Source organism: Elaeis guineensis, chromosome 3 (assembly GCF_000442705.2).
Source record: "Elaeis guineensis isolate ETL-2024a chromosome 3, EG11, whole genome shotgun sequence".
In the NCBI taxonomy this organism is placed as follows: Eukaryota; Viridiplantae; Streptophyta; class Magnoliopsida; order Arecales; family Arecaceae; genus Elaeis; species Elaeis guineensis.
Genome location: NC_025995.2, coordinates 94,693,861 through 94,707,291, shown reverse-complemented (window position 1 = coordinate 94,707,291; position 13,431 = coordinate 94,693,861). Strand labels below are relative to the sequence as shown.

General features: G+C 35.7%; 1 protein-coding gene across 2 annotated transcripts in view; it reads left to right on the top strand.

The window, feature by feature from the left end:
- LOC105041762 (uncharacterized) overlaps positions 1 to 13,431 on the top strand; it is a 58,086-nt gene that overhangs the window by 2,921 nt on the left and 41,734 nt on the right. For both annotated transcript variants that reach the window (XR_831423.4, XM_010918784.4), the window contains exons 3-7: positions 8,692 to 8,734; positions 12,585 to 12,662; positions 12,797 to 12,881; positions 13,003 to 13,085; positions 13,315 to 13,372. Coding sequence is in view for 1 of the 2 variants with exons in the window: in XM_010918784.4 (XP_010917086.1) it covers positions 8,692 to 8,734; positions 12,585 to 12,662; positions 12,797 to 12,881; positions 13,003 to 13,085; positions 13,315 to 13,372 (347 nt within the window). In the remaining variant the exon portion in view is untranslated. The remainder of the gene's footprint in view (positions 1 to 8,691; positions 8,735 to 12,584; positions 12,663 to 12,796; positions 12,882 to 13,002; positions 13,086 to 13,314; positions 13,373 to 13,431) is intronic.

Genomic DNA, 13,431 nt, shown 5'->3' with positions numbered 1-13,431 from the left:
GTACATACATACATACATTCGTATATACGTATATATATGAATGCATGTCAAGGATTTAGGTCCCAACGGGATGTCCCACGGGACATCGGGACAAGATACCATCCCACGTGTCAGGACGGGGCCATTCAGCTAGCGTCCCAGCATTCCAATCGGGACATCTTTTGTCCCAAGTGTCGGAAAGGACGGGATGGCAGTATGTCCCATTTCATAAAAAAATCGGGACAGCCCCATCCCATAGGATTTAAAATCTTGATGCATGCATTTATATATACAACCAGAGATCTTGCAACAACCCTTTCTAATCCTTTAAACAGCTCCCCCCCCCTCTCTCAAACACATACATGCACCCACAGACAGACACATACAACCAGCAATGTTGCATACAACCCTTGACAATCCTTCAAACAACTCTCAGGCTATCACACTTATAAGTGTGCCCAATATCCCTTGATTTACCATCTACAAGTCCTTAGATCTTCACACCTTGCACCACTAAAGCCTCTTTTCCCTATAATTCCGACATCAATTGCATCTTAGAAACAAAAATTGTCTTAATGTGATAGTAAACAAGGATTGAGTTATCATGTACTGGTAACATGGTAGTCTAGCATAGTGGCACTGGCAATGATAAGTACTGTACCATATCATGCTGTTTTGTGCTAGCAATTTGCATGCTTATGATGCAGTGGTAGAGCAGCATGTCAAATTACTAGAATGCAACCAGCTGGTGTTGCATGCAGGTAAGGCACTAGATAGTATGTGCAATGCCATGCTGAGGACCATTTAAATCCACGAAAATGATTATATCTAAGTTGTTGGCAAGAAAGAATATTGAAATGCTCTGATAATTTGATGCAGCCACTAGTGCTGCGATCATCATTTCTTATTTTATTACATGCAATTTTCTTTTTGTTTTGTGAGTTTGTGTCTAATTCGGGCTTCAGACAATTAGTTTTAGTTGGTTCAGCTAACCTAAACTTATTATCCACCAAATTTATCTCTAAAATCCAAAACCAACATGGTTGAACTTAATGTCTTCTCTTTTTCTGCACCTTATGATTTTTGGAACATGTGCCTTGGAGTAAATGGAGGAGTAATGGGCTGCAGTTAATGCATCCTATTCTCTTTCATCTTTTGACCTTTTGGAGTCAGTGTTTTGGAGAAAACGAAAAGACAAGAGACAAGCTGATTTTTAATGCAGTGCTGCTTTGGAAAAATGAAGAGACAAGTTGATTTTTAATGCAGTGCTGTCTTGAAAAATGAAGAGACAATAGAAATCAATATGAGGCTGATTTTTGGTATTATAAATATCCAAATGTTAAAGCTTGGGAGGGGAGATTTTTTTGAAGAACAAAAATTTTCTATTGTCCCCATATCTTCTTCCTTTCTCCTATTGATCGTGTCGCTTCTTCCTCGCAGCTTGGTTGGCTTCTTCCTCTTCAACAATACTTTTTCCCCTGCTGCCCTTCTTTTCCTTCCCCTCTTGCTGAAATTCTCCCTGTGGTGGATCGCTATCCTTGTCAATTGTGGATCCCCCACAGTCACGTGATCGGTACACTATTTTGTCCTTCTTGAATCCTAACCTCTCTTTATCCCAGGTATTATTATTTCTCAGCCTTCCCTCCACTATCATCAACCCTTGCTGAATCAATCGAAAACTAAGAGTTTTATGCCTGATAGGATCAAACTTACTATTTTTGTTGGAACATTTACAAGCAGTTTAGTTGAGTAATATTATTGTTCCTTATATAGTGTGCTTCCTATCATTTTTGTGTTGCTCTTAGTTGGATTTTACTATCACTTTTTTATTGAAATTTTATTTACTATTTTGTTTATGGTGATTGAAGTTCTCTAGAATTCTCACAACAAAAAAAAAGGATTAACTAATTTTCAAAGTTTTAATTGAAATTTTAGTTTTTGCAACCTTATGTTTGCATCAATTAGTATCAGAGCAAGTTCCTTCCTTGGGAACGCTTGTTTTGGTTTGATCATTTAAAAAAAAAGAACTTTCAAAACATCAACCATTACGTTGATCAACTTGATAGCATTTTAGTAATGGCAAATGACAAAGAAGAACTTCGAGATTGGAAAGAAGCATATCAAAGACAGCAAACATACATGAGAGACATGCAAGAACAATATTCAACAAATGTTACAAAGTTTAATCATGCAATGACAAAATGAAAGAAGAGAAGATTTTGAGAGTGACACTGATTTTGACACTCATACTTTACCAGCTAGAAGAAACCCACTTTCCCAAAATCAAAGAAACATTTCTCAATGGGATCAGGGCATTAAGATGGATGTAAGTGAGTTTGAGGGTAGATTACAACCCGAGGAATTCATAGATTGGTTAGATAAAATAGAACAGTTCTTTGAATGGAAAGAGTTATCCGAGGACAAGAAAGTTAATCTTGTTTCTCTTAAGTTGAAACGTCGTGCCTTAGTATGGTGGAAGCAAGTCCAGAATGATAGGATCAGAAAAGGAAAAGAAAAGATTTAACTCATGGGAGAAAATGAAAGAAAGGCTTAAAGGAAAATTTTTACCAACTGATTTTCATCAAATTCTTTTTCAAAAATTTCATAATCTTAAACAAGGTTCTAAATCGGTTCAAGAATATACTGAGGAATTTTACACCCTCCAAGCTCGTAATGATTTCAAAGAGGATAATGAACAATGGATAGCTCGCTATCTGGTCGGTCTTCGTCCTCAAATCCAAGTCGAGTTTCTATAAGGTTGGCAATGCGTATAATCATGCGCTTAAGGCTGAAAATAAATTGAAAAGGCAAACATTTCGTCAAGGAAACACTAGTGGAAAGAACCCCGTAGGAGCCAAATCTGTCCAGAAAATTGAAAATTCAGAATCTTCAAAAATTGTTCAAGATTATAAGGGAAAAGGGATCTTAGGAGCAAAACCAACTGATTCTAATATTATATGTTACAAATGTAACTAACAAGGACATAAATCATCTGAATGCCCGTTAAGAAAATTCAATGCTCGAGCAAATGTAATTGAAAAGCAAGCAAGAAGAAGAAAATTAAATAAAAACTGAAGAGCAAGAAAATGAAAATGAAATTCTTGATGAAATTCCGGATGCAACTGAACCGAACTTGATGATTCATCGAGTCCTAGCAACTACTAAGTCTATCGAAGATGATTGGAAATGACGTAGCCTTTTTAGGATGATCTGTAGTGCTGGAGGAAAGTTTTGTTCACTGGTTATTGATAGTGGGAGTATTGAAAACTTTGTGGCAAGAGAAATGGTCAATAAATTTAATTTGCAAATTGAAAAACTTGCATGACCTTATAAAATTGCTTGGTTTAAGGATGGGGATGAATTTTCTGTTGCTGAGAGATGTCTGGTTAAGTTTTCAATTGAAAAGACTTACGCTGATGAGGTCTGGTGTGATGTAGTGCCCATGGATGTTAGTCATCTACTGTTAAGGCGGCCCTGGCAGTATGATTGTAGCATTATACATGATGGAAGGGAAAATACCTACATTGTCACTAAAAACAACAAGAAAGATTGGTCCCCTTCAACTTCTTGCCCAAGCCCAAACCTAAACAAGAAAAATCCCAAAAGCAAGCAACCCCTGATGATAAGAAAATGATGATTGTGAATAAAAATTAATTTTCTAGGAATCTTGAAAAGACCTCAGTTGTTTATGTCCTCATAGTAAAAGAACCCATTGAAAACACCGAAGTTCCTTGTGTTGTTCAGTCATTGTTGAATGAATTCTCTGACATTATGGCTGAGGAACTCTTCGACGGCCTTCCACCTATGAGGGACATTCAACAATGTATTGACCTTATGCTAGGTGCAAGTCTGCCACACCTAGCCCATTATAGGATGAGTCCCATTGAACACGAGGAATTGCATAGGCAAGTAGGTGATTTGTTGAAGAAGGGTTACATTAGAGAAAGTAGAGCCTGGTAGTCGTGTCGGCCCTCCTAACATCGAAAAAAGATGGAATATGACGAATGTGTGTAGATAGTCGAGCAGTTAACAAGATCACTGTTAAGTATAGGTTTCCCATTCCTAGACTCGATGACATGCTCGACATATTAGGGGGTGCGAAAATTTTCTCTAAGGTCAACCTAAAGAGTGGATATCATCAAATCCGCATTCGACTTAGAGATGAATGAAAAACAACATTCAAAATCAAGGAAGATTTATACGAGTGGTTGGTTATGCCTTTTGGCCTATCCAATGCTCCAAATACTTTCATGCGCACTATGAACCAGGTCCTAAAACCATTCATAGGAAAGTTCATCATAGTTTACTTCGATGACATCTTAATTTATAGCACTAGCCCTGAAATTCATCTAGATCATTTAAGACAAGTGCTTCAAACTTTAAGAAATAACCACCTGTATCCGAACCTCAAGAAGTGTACTTTCCTGACCGATAAACTTATCTTCTTAGGGTATGTGGTGTCCGTTGAGGGGATTAAAGTAGATCTTACCAAGATAGAGGCGATTCAAAATTGGCCAACTCCAAAGACCATAACTGAAATCCGAAGCTTCCATGGACTTGCCATTCTATCAACGTTTCATTCGAAACTTCAGCTCCTTGATTGCCCCAATCACTGATTGTTTGAAAGGGGGCAAATTCAACTGGACACTCGAGGTTGAGAAAAGTTTTTCATTGATTAAGGATAAACTTACAAAAGCTCCGGTACTCGCTTTATCCGATTTTGATAAAGTGTTTGAGGTTGATTGTGATGCCTCACATGTCGGTATAGGAGGTGTTCTATCACAAGAAAAACATCCTATAGCCTTTTTTAGTGAAAAGTTAAACGAAGCACGTACGCACTATTCCACTTATGATCTTGAATTCTATGCGATTGTGCAGGCTTTGAGACATTGGTGGCTGTATTTGATTCATCGAGAGTTCATTCTTAATTCCGATCATGAAGCTTTGCGATATTTGAATTCTCAAAAAAATTTGAACAAACGGCATGCTAAATGGACCGCATTTTTACAAGAATACACTTTTCATTTGCGGCATAAGCAAGGCATTGCTAATCGTGTCGCCGATGCTCTTAGCCGTTGAACCTATTTGCTCGTCATTGCTTCATTGGAGATTATAGGATTTGAAGTGGTTAAAGATCTATATAAAAATGACCCTCACTTTGCCCCCATCCTACAAAAGTGTCTATCTTTTAATAATGAGTCACCTTCTGATTATTGTATCGAGGATGGATATCTTTTTAGAAAGTCAAAATTGTGTATTCCTCAGGGTTCGTTGAGAGAGGCATTGATTGAGTAATTGCATAGTGGTGGGCTAGGAGGTCATTTTTGGAGACATAAAACTTTGGGATTAATTTAAGAGCGTTATTATTGGCCTAACATGAAGAAGGATGTTGAGAGATTCATTCAAAGATATAAAATTTGTCAAACATTTAAAGGACAAACTCAAAATATGGGTTTATACACTCCTCTTCCCATTCCCACTGCTCCCTGGGAAGATATTACTATGGACTTTGTTTTAGGCCTACCAAAGACTGCACGGCAAGTTGATTCTGTTTTTGTGGTTGTTGATCGTTTTACAAAAATGGCTCATTTCATACCATGCAAAAAAACTTTTGATGCATCATATATTGCAAAATTATTTTTCAATGAGATAGTCCGTTTGCATGGCATTCCAAAAATAATTATTTTTGATAGAGACAATTTTTAAGTCATTTCTGGAGAACTTTAATGTCTAAAGCAGGAAGTAAATTGAATTTTAGCAGCCCATACCATCCACAAACTGATGGGCAGACAGAGGTAGTAAATCGATTTTTGGGTAATCTTTTAAGATGTTTGGTTGGAGAAAAAACAAACACAATAGGATTTAATAATACCACAAGCTGAATTTTCTTATAATAGTTTCATAAATCGAACCATTGGAAAATCCTCTTTTGAAGCTTTATATGGCCATCCTATAGCCCACGTTCTTGACCGAGCACCTATACCCAATCCTGATAGAGTTAGTGCAGATGCAGAATCTTACCTAAAATATATTCAAGAAGTGCAACAATAGGTCCATCAGAGGCTGCGGGATTCCATTGTCAAGTACAAGGATTGAGCAGATAAACACCATCGAGGTATGAATTTTAATGAAGGCGATAATGTCTTTAGTTTATTTTAGGAAAGAGGTTCCCCATAGGAGGCTATAGTAAGCTATGCAAGAGGAAGTTTGGATCATTCAAGATCCTAAAGAAATTGGGGGCAAATGCCTATCTCATTGATCTGCCCCCGGAGGTGTCGACTTCTCCAATTTTCAACGTCAGTGAGCTTTATGAGTACTATGGAGTGCACCCCTCTACCATCGATATTGGTGGCTTGCCATTCCGTTTCGACACTGCGGTGCCATCTGAGGGAGTGGAGGATATTCTGGATGTGCGTGAGTCTTCTACGCGTAGTGGTGTTCATCGTCGATACTTGGTGCATTGGCATGGTCGTCTATTGACTGATAGCAGCTGGATTTCTGAGGCAGAGCTACGTCATTTTCGAGAGGATTTATACCACAATTTTTAGGAAGCCATCTCGACGGGGTCGAGATTTCTCCCACTTGGGGGGAACTGATGCAGCCACTAGTGTTGCAATCATCATTTCTTATTTTATCACATGCAATTTTCCTTTTGTTTTGTGAGTTTGTGTCTAATTCTGACTTAAGACAATTAGTTTTAGTTGGTTCAGCTAACCTAAACCTATTATTCACCAAAATTATCTCCAAAATCTAAAACCAACATGGTTGAACTTAATGTCTTCTCTTTTTCTGCACCTTATGACTTTTGGAGCATGTGCCTTGGAGTAAATGGAGGAGTAATGGGCTGAAGTTAATGCCTCTTCTTCTCTTTCATCTTTTGACCTTTTGGAGTCAGTGTGGAGAAAATGAAAAGACAAGAGATAAGCTAATTTTTAATGCAGTGCTGCCTTGGAAAAATGAAGTGACAAGCTGATTTTTAATGTAGTGCATGTCTTGAAAAATGAAGAGACAACAGAAATCAATATCGAGCTAATTTTTGGTATTATAAATATCCAAATGTTGAAGCTTGGGAGGGGAGATTTTTTTGACGAACATAAATTTTCTATTGTCCCCATATCTTCTTCCTTTCTCCTATTGATCGTGTCACTTCTTCCTTGCGTCTTGGTTGGCTTCTTCCTCTTCAACAATACTTCTTCTGGACTGCTGCCCCTCTTTTGCTTCCTCTCTTGTTGAAATTCTACCTGTGGTGAGATCGCTATCCTCGTCAACCGTGGATCCCCTGTAGTCACGCGATCAGTACACTGTTGTCCCTCTTGAATCCTAACCTCTCCTTATCTCAGGTATCATTATTTCCTAGCCATCCCTCCACTATCATCAACCCTTGCTGAATTAACCGAAAATTAAGAGTTTTATGCCCGATAGAATCAAACTTACTACTTTTGTTGGAATATTTATAAGCAGTTTAGTTGAGTAATATTATTGTTCCTTATATAGTGGTGCTCCCTATCATCTTTGTGTTGCTTTTAGTTGGATTTTACTATCACTTTCTTGCTGAAATTTTATTTGCTATTTTGCTTATGGTGATTGAAGTTCTCTAGAATTCTCAAAACAAAAAAAAAGGATTAACTAGTTTTCAAAATTTTAATTTTTGCAACCTCTCATGTTTGCATCATAATTGCACGGACCATTACTTTGAAAGATTAAATAGATAATGTAAATATGTAATATCTTGTTATAATTTGTTGTCCTATGGACATTACACAAACTATAAGGTATTTGTGGTGTTGTTTCTATTTATAATAGAAGGAATGATGGTCTTTCTTTCAGATCTAAGTAAAACTTATTTGTTTTAAATAATCAGTTATAAAGATTTCAAAAATTTAGTATATGCATTATTTCCGAAGTATAATGGCTTTTCTTGGTCAGAACTGATCATCCACATCTACCACTTATGAGTTTCACTAGATCTGTTTGGGAGGCTGTTCCATTAATTAGCAAAAATGCATGAGTCACGGTGGAATTATTTTTTGTGGACATTGCCTTTGAATAATGATATAAAAATATTTTTGAAATGTTTTCTTCATCACATAGCATTGCCTTTATCTTGGATTATCCTCAAGTTTTTATCTTGGATCTTCTTAATATCCTCAAGTTATGGAGCAACTTTTTAGGTGTAGCATTTTTAAATATCATTAGAGATGCATAGTTGACTCCTATTCTCCAATTGGATTAAAACTAGGAAAGAAACATCTTTGATAAGAATAATAGTTGTATAGTAATGGTGAAACAACATACCTTCTATTTGGCTTCGTCTTATGATTTCTTCATCATCATTGGCTTCTATTAAAGGCAAGAGCTTCAAAAGTCAATTTTAGGTTATTCATCAAAACCCCCATCTAGGATCTTCTTTACCAAATATCATTATTTCGATTAAGTTGGATAGACGACTCCATTAGAAATTGCCAACTTGGCTCCAGTCAGTTGGATGGCACCTCTCTCCTTAGCATGTGCACTGGGCAGAGGTTCTAGATTAAATTTGGAGGGTTGCAGTCCCACAATTATTTAAAAATAAAAGAAAAAACTGCATCATGAATTTACTTAATTACACAATTCGAACCTTCATGGCAATTTTCTTTTTGTTGACCTACCTCTAAATGGTCCTTTTAATCCAAGCACAACATTTGGATTCATGTGGATTTATCAACATTTCAGGTTCTCAGATTCAACACCCCCAACTACTATTGAATTCATCAAGGTTAGTTTTTCATTTCATTTTCAAATTATTGACACTTAAAAAATTCATAAATCATGAGTCCATTTTTAACTGATTATTATGGTCATTGAGTTTATTTAAGTATGTTTCTTGCGCTGTCAATTAAATGTATAGTTGTTAGAAATGTGGGTTGTGAGATAAGCCTATAAGTGATATGCAATGTTAGACTTATGGTTTAATAGATAAGATATCTTGAACTGCTTATACTTAGTTAATCTTGTTAATGTATGAATTAGCACAGACCATTTTAAGTCATAATGAATTGACAAGAGAACCTTTAAACTGTAGATGCAGTTATTATGTTGGTTTTCTATAGCCGAATATCATAACATGATCCTCATAAATTGAGTGTTGTGTGCAGGTGCTTTTGTACATTTATGATTGCAATGATGCTCATATGATTCAAGAGTATTGTTTTAGGCTGTGTTTTGTTGTGGACTGAATGCTAGATTATGGGGTTACTCTAATGAAACTATTTTGTAGAATTGGGATTGGATGGGGAATTTCCTGTTTTGGTCAAACTTCAAAGTGTTATTTCCAGCATGTGTTTTTTCTAATTGGAGTACCAACTTGTACTCAATTTTATCCCATTTCTTATTACCTACCCAGCCGATGATTCTTGAAAATATTCTCTCCTTTCTCTTTTCCCCTTTGTAATTTATGATTACAGGCAAATTTATAATAACAAAAATATTATATGTTATGTAATATAATATTTCTATAATAACAAAATAATTGGTATATGGAATATGGGATATGATTTGTATTAGAGTTGTGCAAAGGTATATGAGATATGATTTATATTGGTGGAGTTGTAGGAGTTGCACAAATTAAGGGTAAAGTGATGTGTATACAATTGAGATGATATGGAAATGAATTGTGAATGGCTAATGGATTTTATCTTTTGTTGAAGGATGTAGGAAGAGGAGGGGAAGATTGAAGGGAACATGAATGGTTGTAGTGTAGTGGCAAAAGGATGTCGAAAAGGTTGAAAAAACATTAATTGTAGATAGGAATGCCTGGAGAAAGAGGATTCTTAAGGATATGCAAGGAAAAGAATGAGGTTGGGGGGTCTAAAGAATATGCAAGGCACTGAAGAGTGTAAGGAATAAAAAGAGATAGCCAGATGGGTGGTGGGTTGGTGCTTGGCGGGAGGTGATAGGAAGAGAAAGATGGGATGGGGACTGGTTTGAGGGAGAGGTTAACCAAGATATGTTAGAAACTTAACATTAGAAAACATAATTTAATTATTTAATAAGTTAAACTCTTATGTGTCAATCATGATTTCTAAATATTTAATTAATGTTATTAAATGGCCCTTGCAAACCATGAGGAGATGTATGGGCATACTTTGGTATGTACTTTACCTATACATGAACCTTATGCCCTTGTTCTGAATAATGTAAAATATCATGCTCATAATTTGTTGTATTACTACATGCTGGTAATTTATACACAACAAATGCCGTTATAAATATCTATAGATCTGCATTATCAATAGACTTTTAGAGCAAAACCATTCATTGGGCCTTTAAACTTGCAATAGTCCTTGAACCTGTCAAAGATAAAGTTAGAATTTGAGAGAAATAAGCACAAATTTTTTTCCTCCAGATTTTCAGTTCATTTCATATTGGCAACCAAGAGATTTGACTACTCTGGCTCAAGAAAAGAAAAAGAGTGTTTGTCCACCTAAGAAAAATGAACAATATGATGGCATAACAATTCAATGAAGATTAAGTTTTCTCTTTCCATTCTTCTATTCTATGATCAAAGACTGCCCTAGGGTTTAGGAGTTTGAGGGTGGTTGGGTATCTTAATTTTTATCATAATTTCTTGATATATTTTTTCAGGGTGAATCGTTTCCATTGGAATCAACTTCTGAATGTTATACTAATGCATTGTTTAGTGACATTTAATCTTTTTCATGACTCGTTAAGTTTTTTGATGGTGTCTCAACTTAACTCTTTGGGTTATGTGGCTTGGATATAGTTACTGAAACCTGCATTTTAGCTGTAGTTTCACATAATCTTTCCTGGTCCAGGAGAATCTTGGAGGGTTATCCCTTGGTTGCATATGTTATAATTTATGGACAATAATGATGTCTTTCCTTGTTACTAGTTTTCAATTTTTATGGATGGCTTTTCTCCTGTCAATGGTTGCTTAGAAATTTGACACCAGAGCACTGGGTCCTGAAGGCAGGTAGTGTAGATGGTCTTTGAAAGTTATTTTTTCTTTTATTGGTATATTTAGGTTGATAAAAGCCAATAACATTGTGCTTATTGATTTAACTAAAGGTACTTGACTTGCTAGGTTGTCATGTGGCCTTTAAAATATGAATTTGTAAGTAATCATATGAGTTTTAACTTTTAAAGTCGGGTGTTATTTGACTTTTAGAAGTATACAATGCGTATTTCAAGTGATATTCGGCTAGAGAAATCCACTTTAATTGTGTATGAGGTAATACATGAGGGTATTCATTATTTTTAGCAGGATTTAGCTGTGCATTATTTGTGTATATGTGCATGCATTCATGCATGTATAACATATCGATGATTTTCTATTGTGGTTTTCTGCCAGGAACTAGTCTAGTTCTCTTAGTGTGAAAGCAAAGCTTTCAAATGATGCCTTCTAGAATGTCTTTGGATGAAGATAAAGGAACTAATTATTTATGATTTATTAGTGTTATGGGAAAATCATGCATACTGTGAGTCAATTCTGTAAATTAAATTTCGTTCAGGCAAAGATACATTGAAAGGAATACAATGCATTTCTTTAACAAGAAAACAGTTCCAAAATTTACATAGTGATTGATTATAACAACTAGCAGCAAGCTTCACTGCTGCTATCGGGCTTGAGTTTATGAATACATTTTGTCCCTGTTAAGGTGAAAGAGTGAAACACTAATGATGGATCTAAGTCGGAGGTGGAGAATCGACATCTTATTGACCATTGGTTGTAGAAAAGAGGCTTAAAAGAAAAATATGATAGGATATTGTTTTTCATATACAGTCAAGTATGAAGAATTATATATGCTAGAAAAAAAAAAAATATATATATATATATATATATATACACACACCCCTCATGGGAAGTGTTTTAGATTAAGAATAATAGACACTGGTTTTTTATCGGATCACATTACTAGGGTTGTAAAATCCAATGACTAGATAGCATTCCCTTGCAAAAAGTGGTTCTCATTTCTCTGCCATGGTAATGATGAATTTGAAAATCTGACAAGGCTAATAGTATTCATTTTACAGTTATGTAATGGGCTTTGGTCTAATGCCTTGTTCAATATCTTTGTTGAACACTTCTTTGGTCTGGCATGTGCAACGTTCTACCACTGCCTTTTGTTCTGGATGAGTTTATGCCAGACAGTTAAATTACATGGGTTAGCATGTGGTGTCGTGCCCTGACCTGCTCTTGGCAGAAATGGTCATCCAAGTTGCAACCTAAGTTGATAGTGCAAAAAGTTTATCCATGCAAACTATCGAGCTGGTATTGGGTCAGATGTGTGCGCACAAGTTCAGTGTTTCAGTCGATGGTGTGTCCTGCAAGAAGCATACAGACGTACATACATACATACATACATAATATTTTGAATAAATTGGAGTTGTAAAATATGCCGGGATCTGCATATATAGCATTTTAAATTCTAAGAAAATGCTGTGCCTTATCCTCGCTGGATTTGCAAGCAATACATGCAGGTATGAGAAAACTCCCATTTTAGTGGAAAAATAACACTGGCTTGATGCTTGACATTTAAAACATATTGCATCATCTCTTACAAGGATCATTGTTATATTTACAGTTTAGTTGGTGGTATTTGCAGATTCGCTATGCATATGAGATGTTGACAAATCCTGTATGGAAGAGAGACTATGACCTTTTTGGTATTGATGAGCAGCTGGTGAGATTTAGAATATTATATTCTAATTATAGGGCATAATGAAATCAATGTTATTATCTTTTGCTATTTCATTTCCTCTATCATCATTTTTAATAAATAGATTTTGATGCTTTTGTGTCATTTCTTGGCTGTAGCATGTCATTGAGAAACTTAAAAAGCAGTATGATGGGGTGGACTCTTCAAAAATTGAATTACCACTGCTGAATGCATCTATATCTGGTCAGTTTCGATTAATGAATTTAAGTTTTATATCTTGATATCAAATAATATACACTTGGCAACTTCTTCCTCCATTTCCATATGGAATGTTGATTGATTTTTAAACTTATCCTTGTCTTAGACTTGGCGAATCATGGCTTTAATGTACTCTCACCTGAGGAGTTCGTTTCTATTACTGGGAAGGGAAAGGCAGTGCTAATACAGGTAAGACGTTAACTATTCTTCTATTGAACATGCTACATGTTGATGAAAGTCAGATAAACAAAAGACAAAGCTAACGTACTTGTTTAGCAGCTTATTAAAAATAATGAAAAGCATCAATTCATGATATTGAAGCATATTATTTTAAATGTGATTAACTGATTATTCTAGTGATGAATTGTATTCCTAACCTTTGCAATATGAATCTTGTTCATGGCATTGGCAAAATAAGGTTTATTCAGCTGGGAGTCCTCGCTGTGCCCAATTCCTCAATAGTTGGAAGAGAATCGGTAAGTGGGTCTTCTGCTGTAACGTTAAATTTGCATTAGGTTGAACAGAGTTCCTAGTT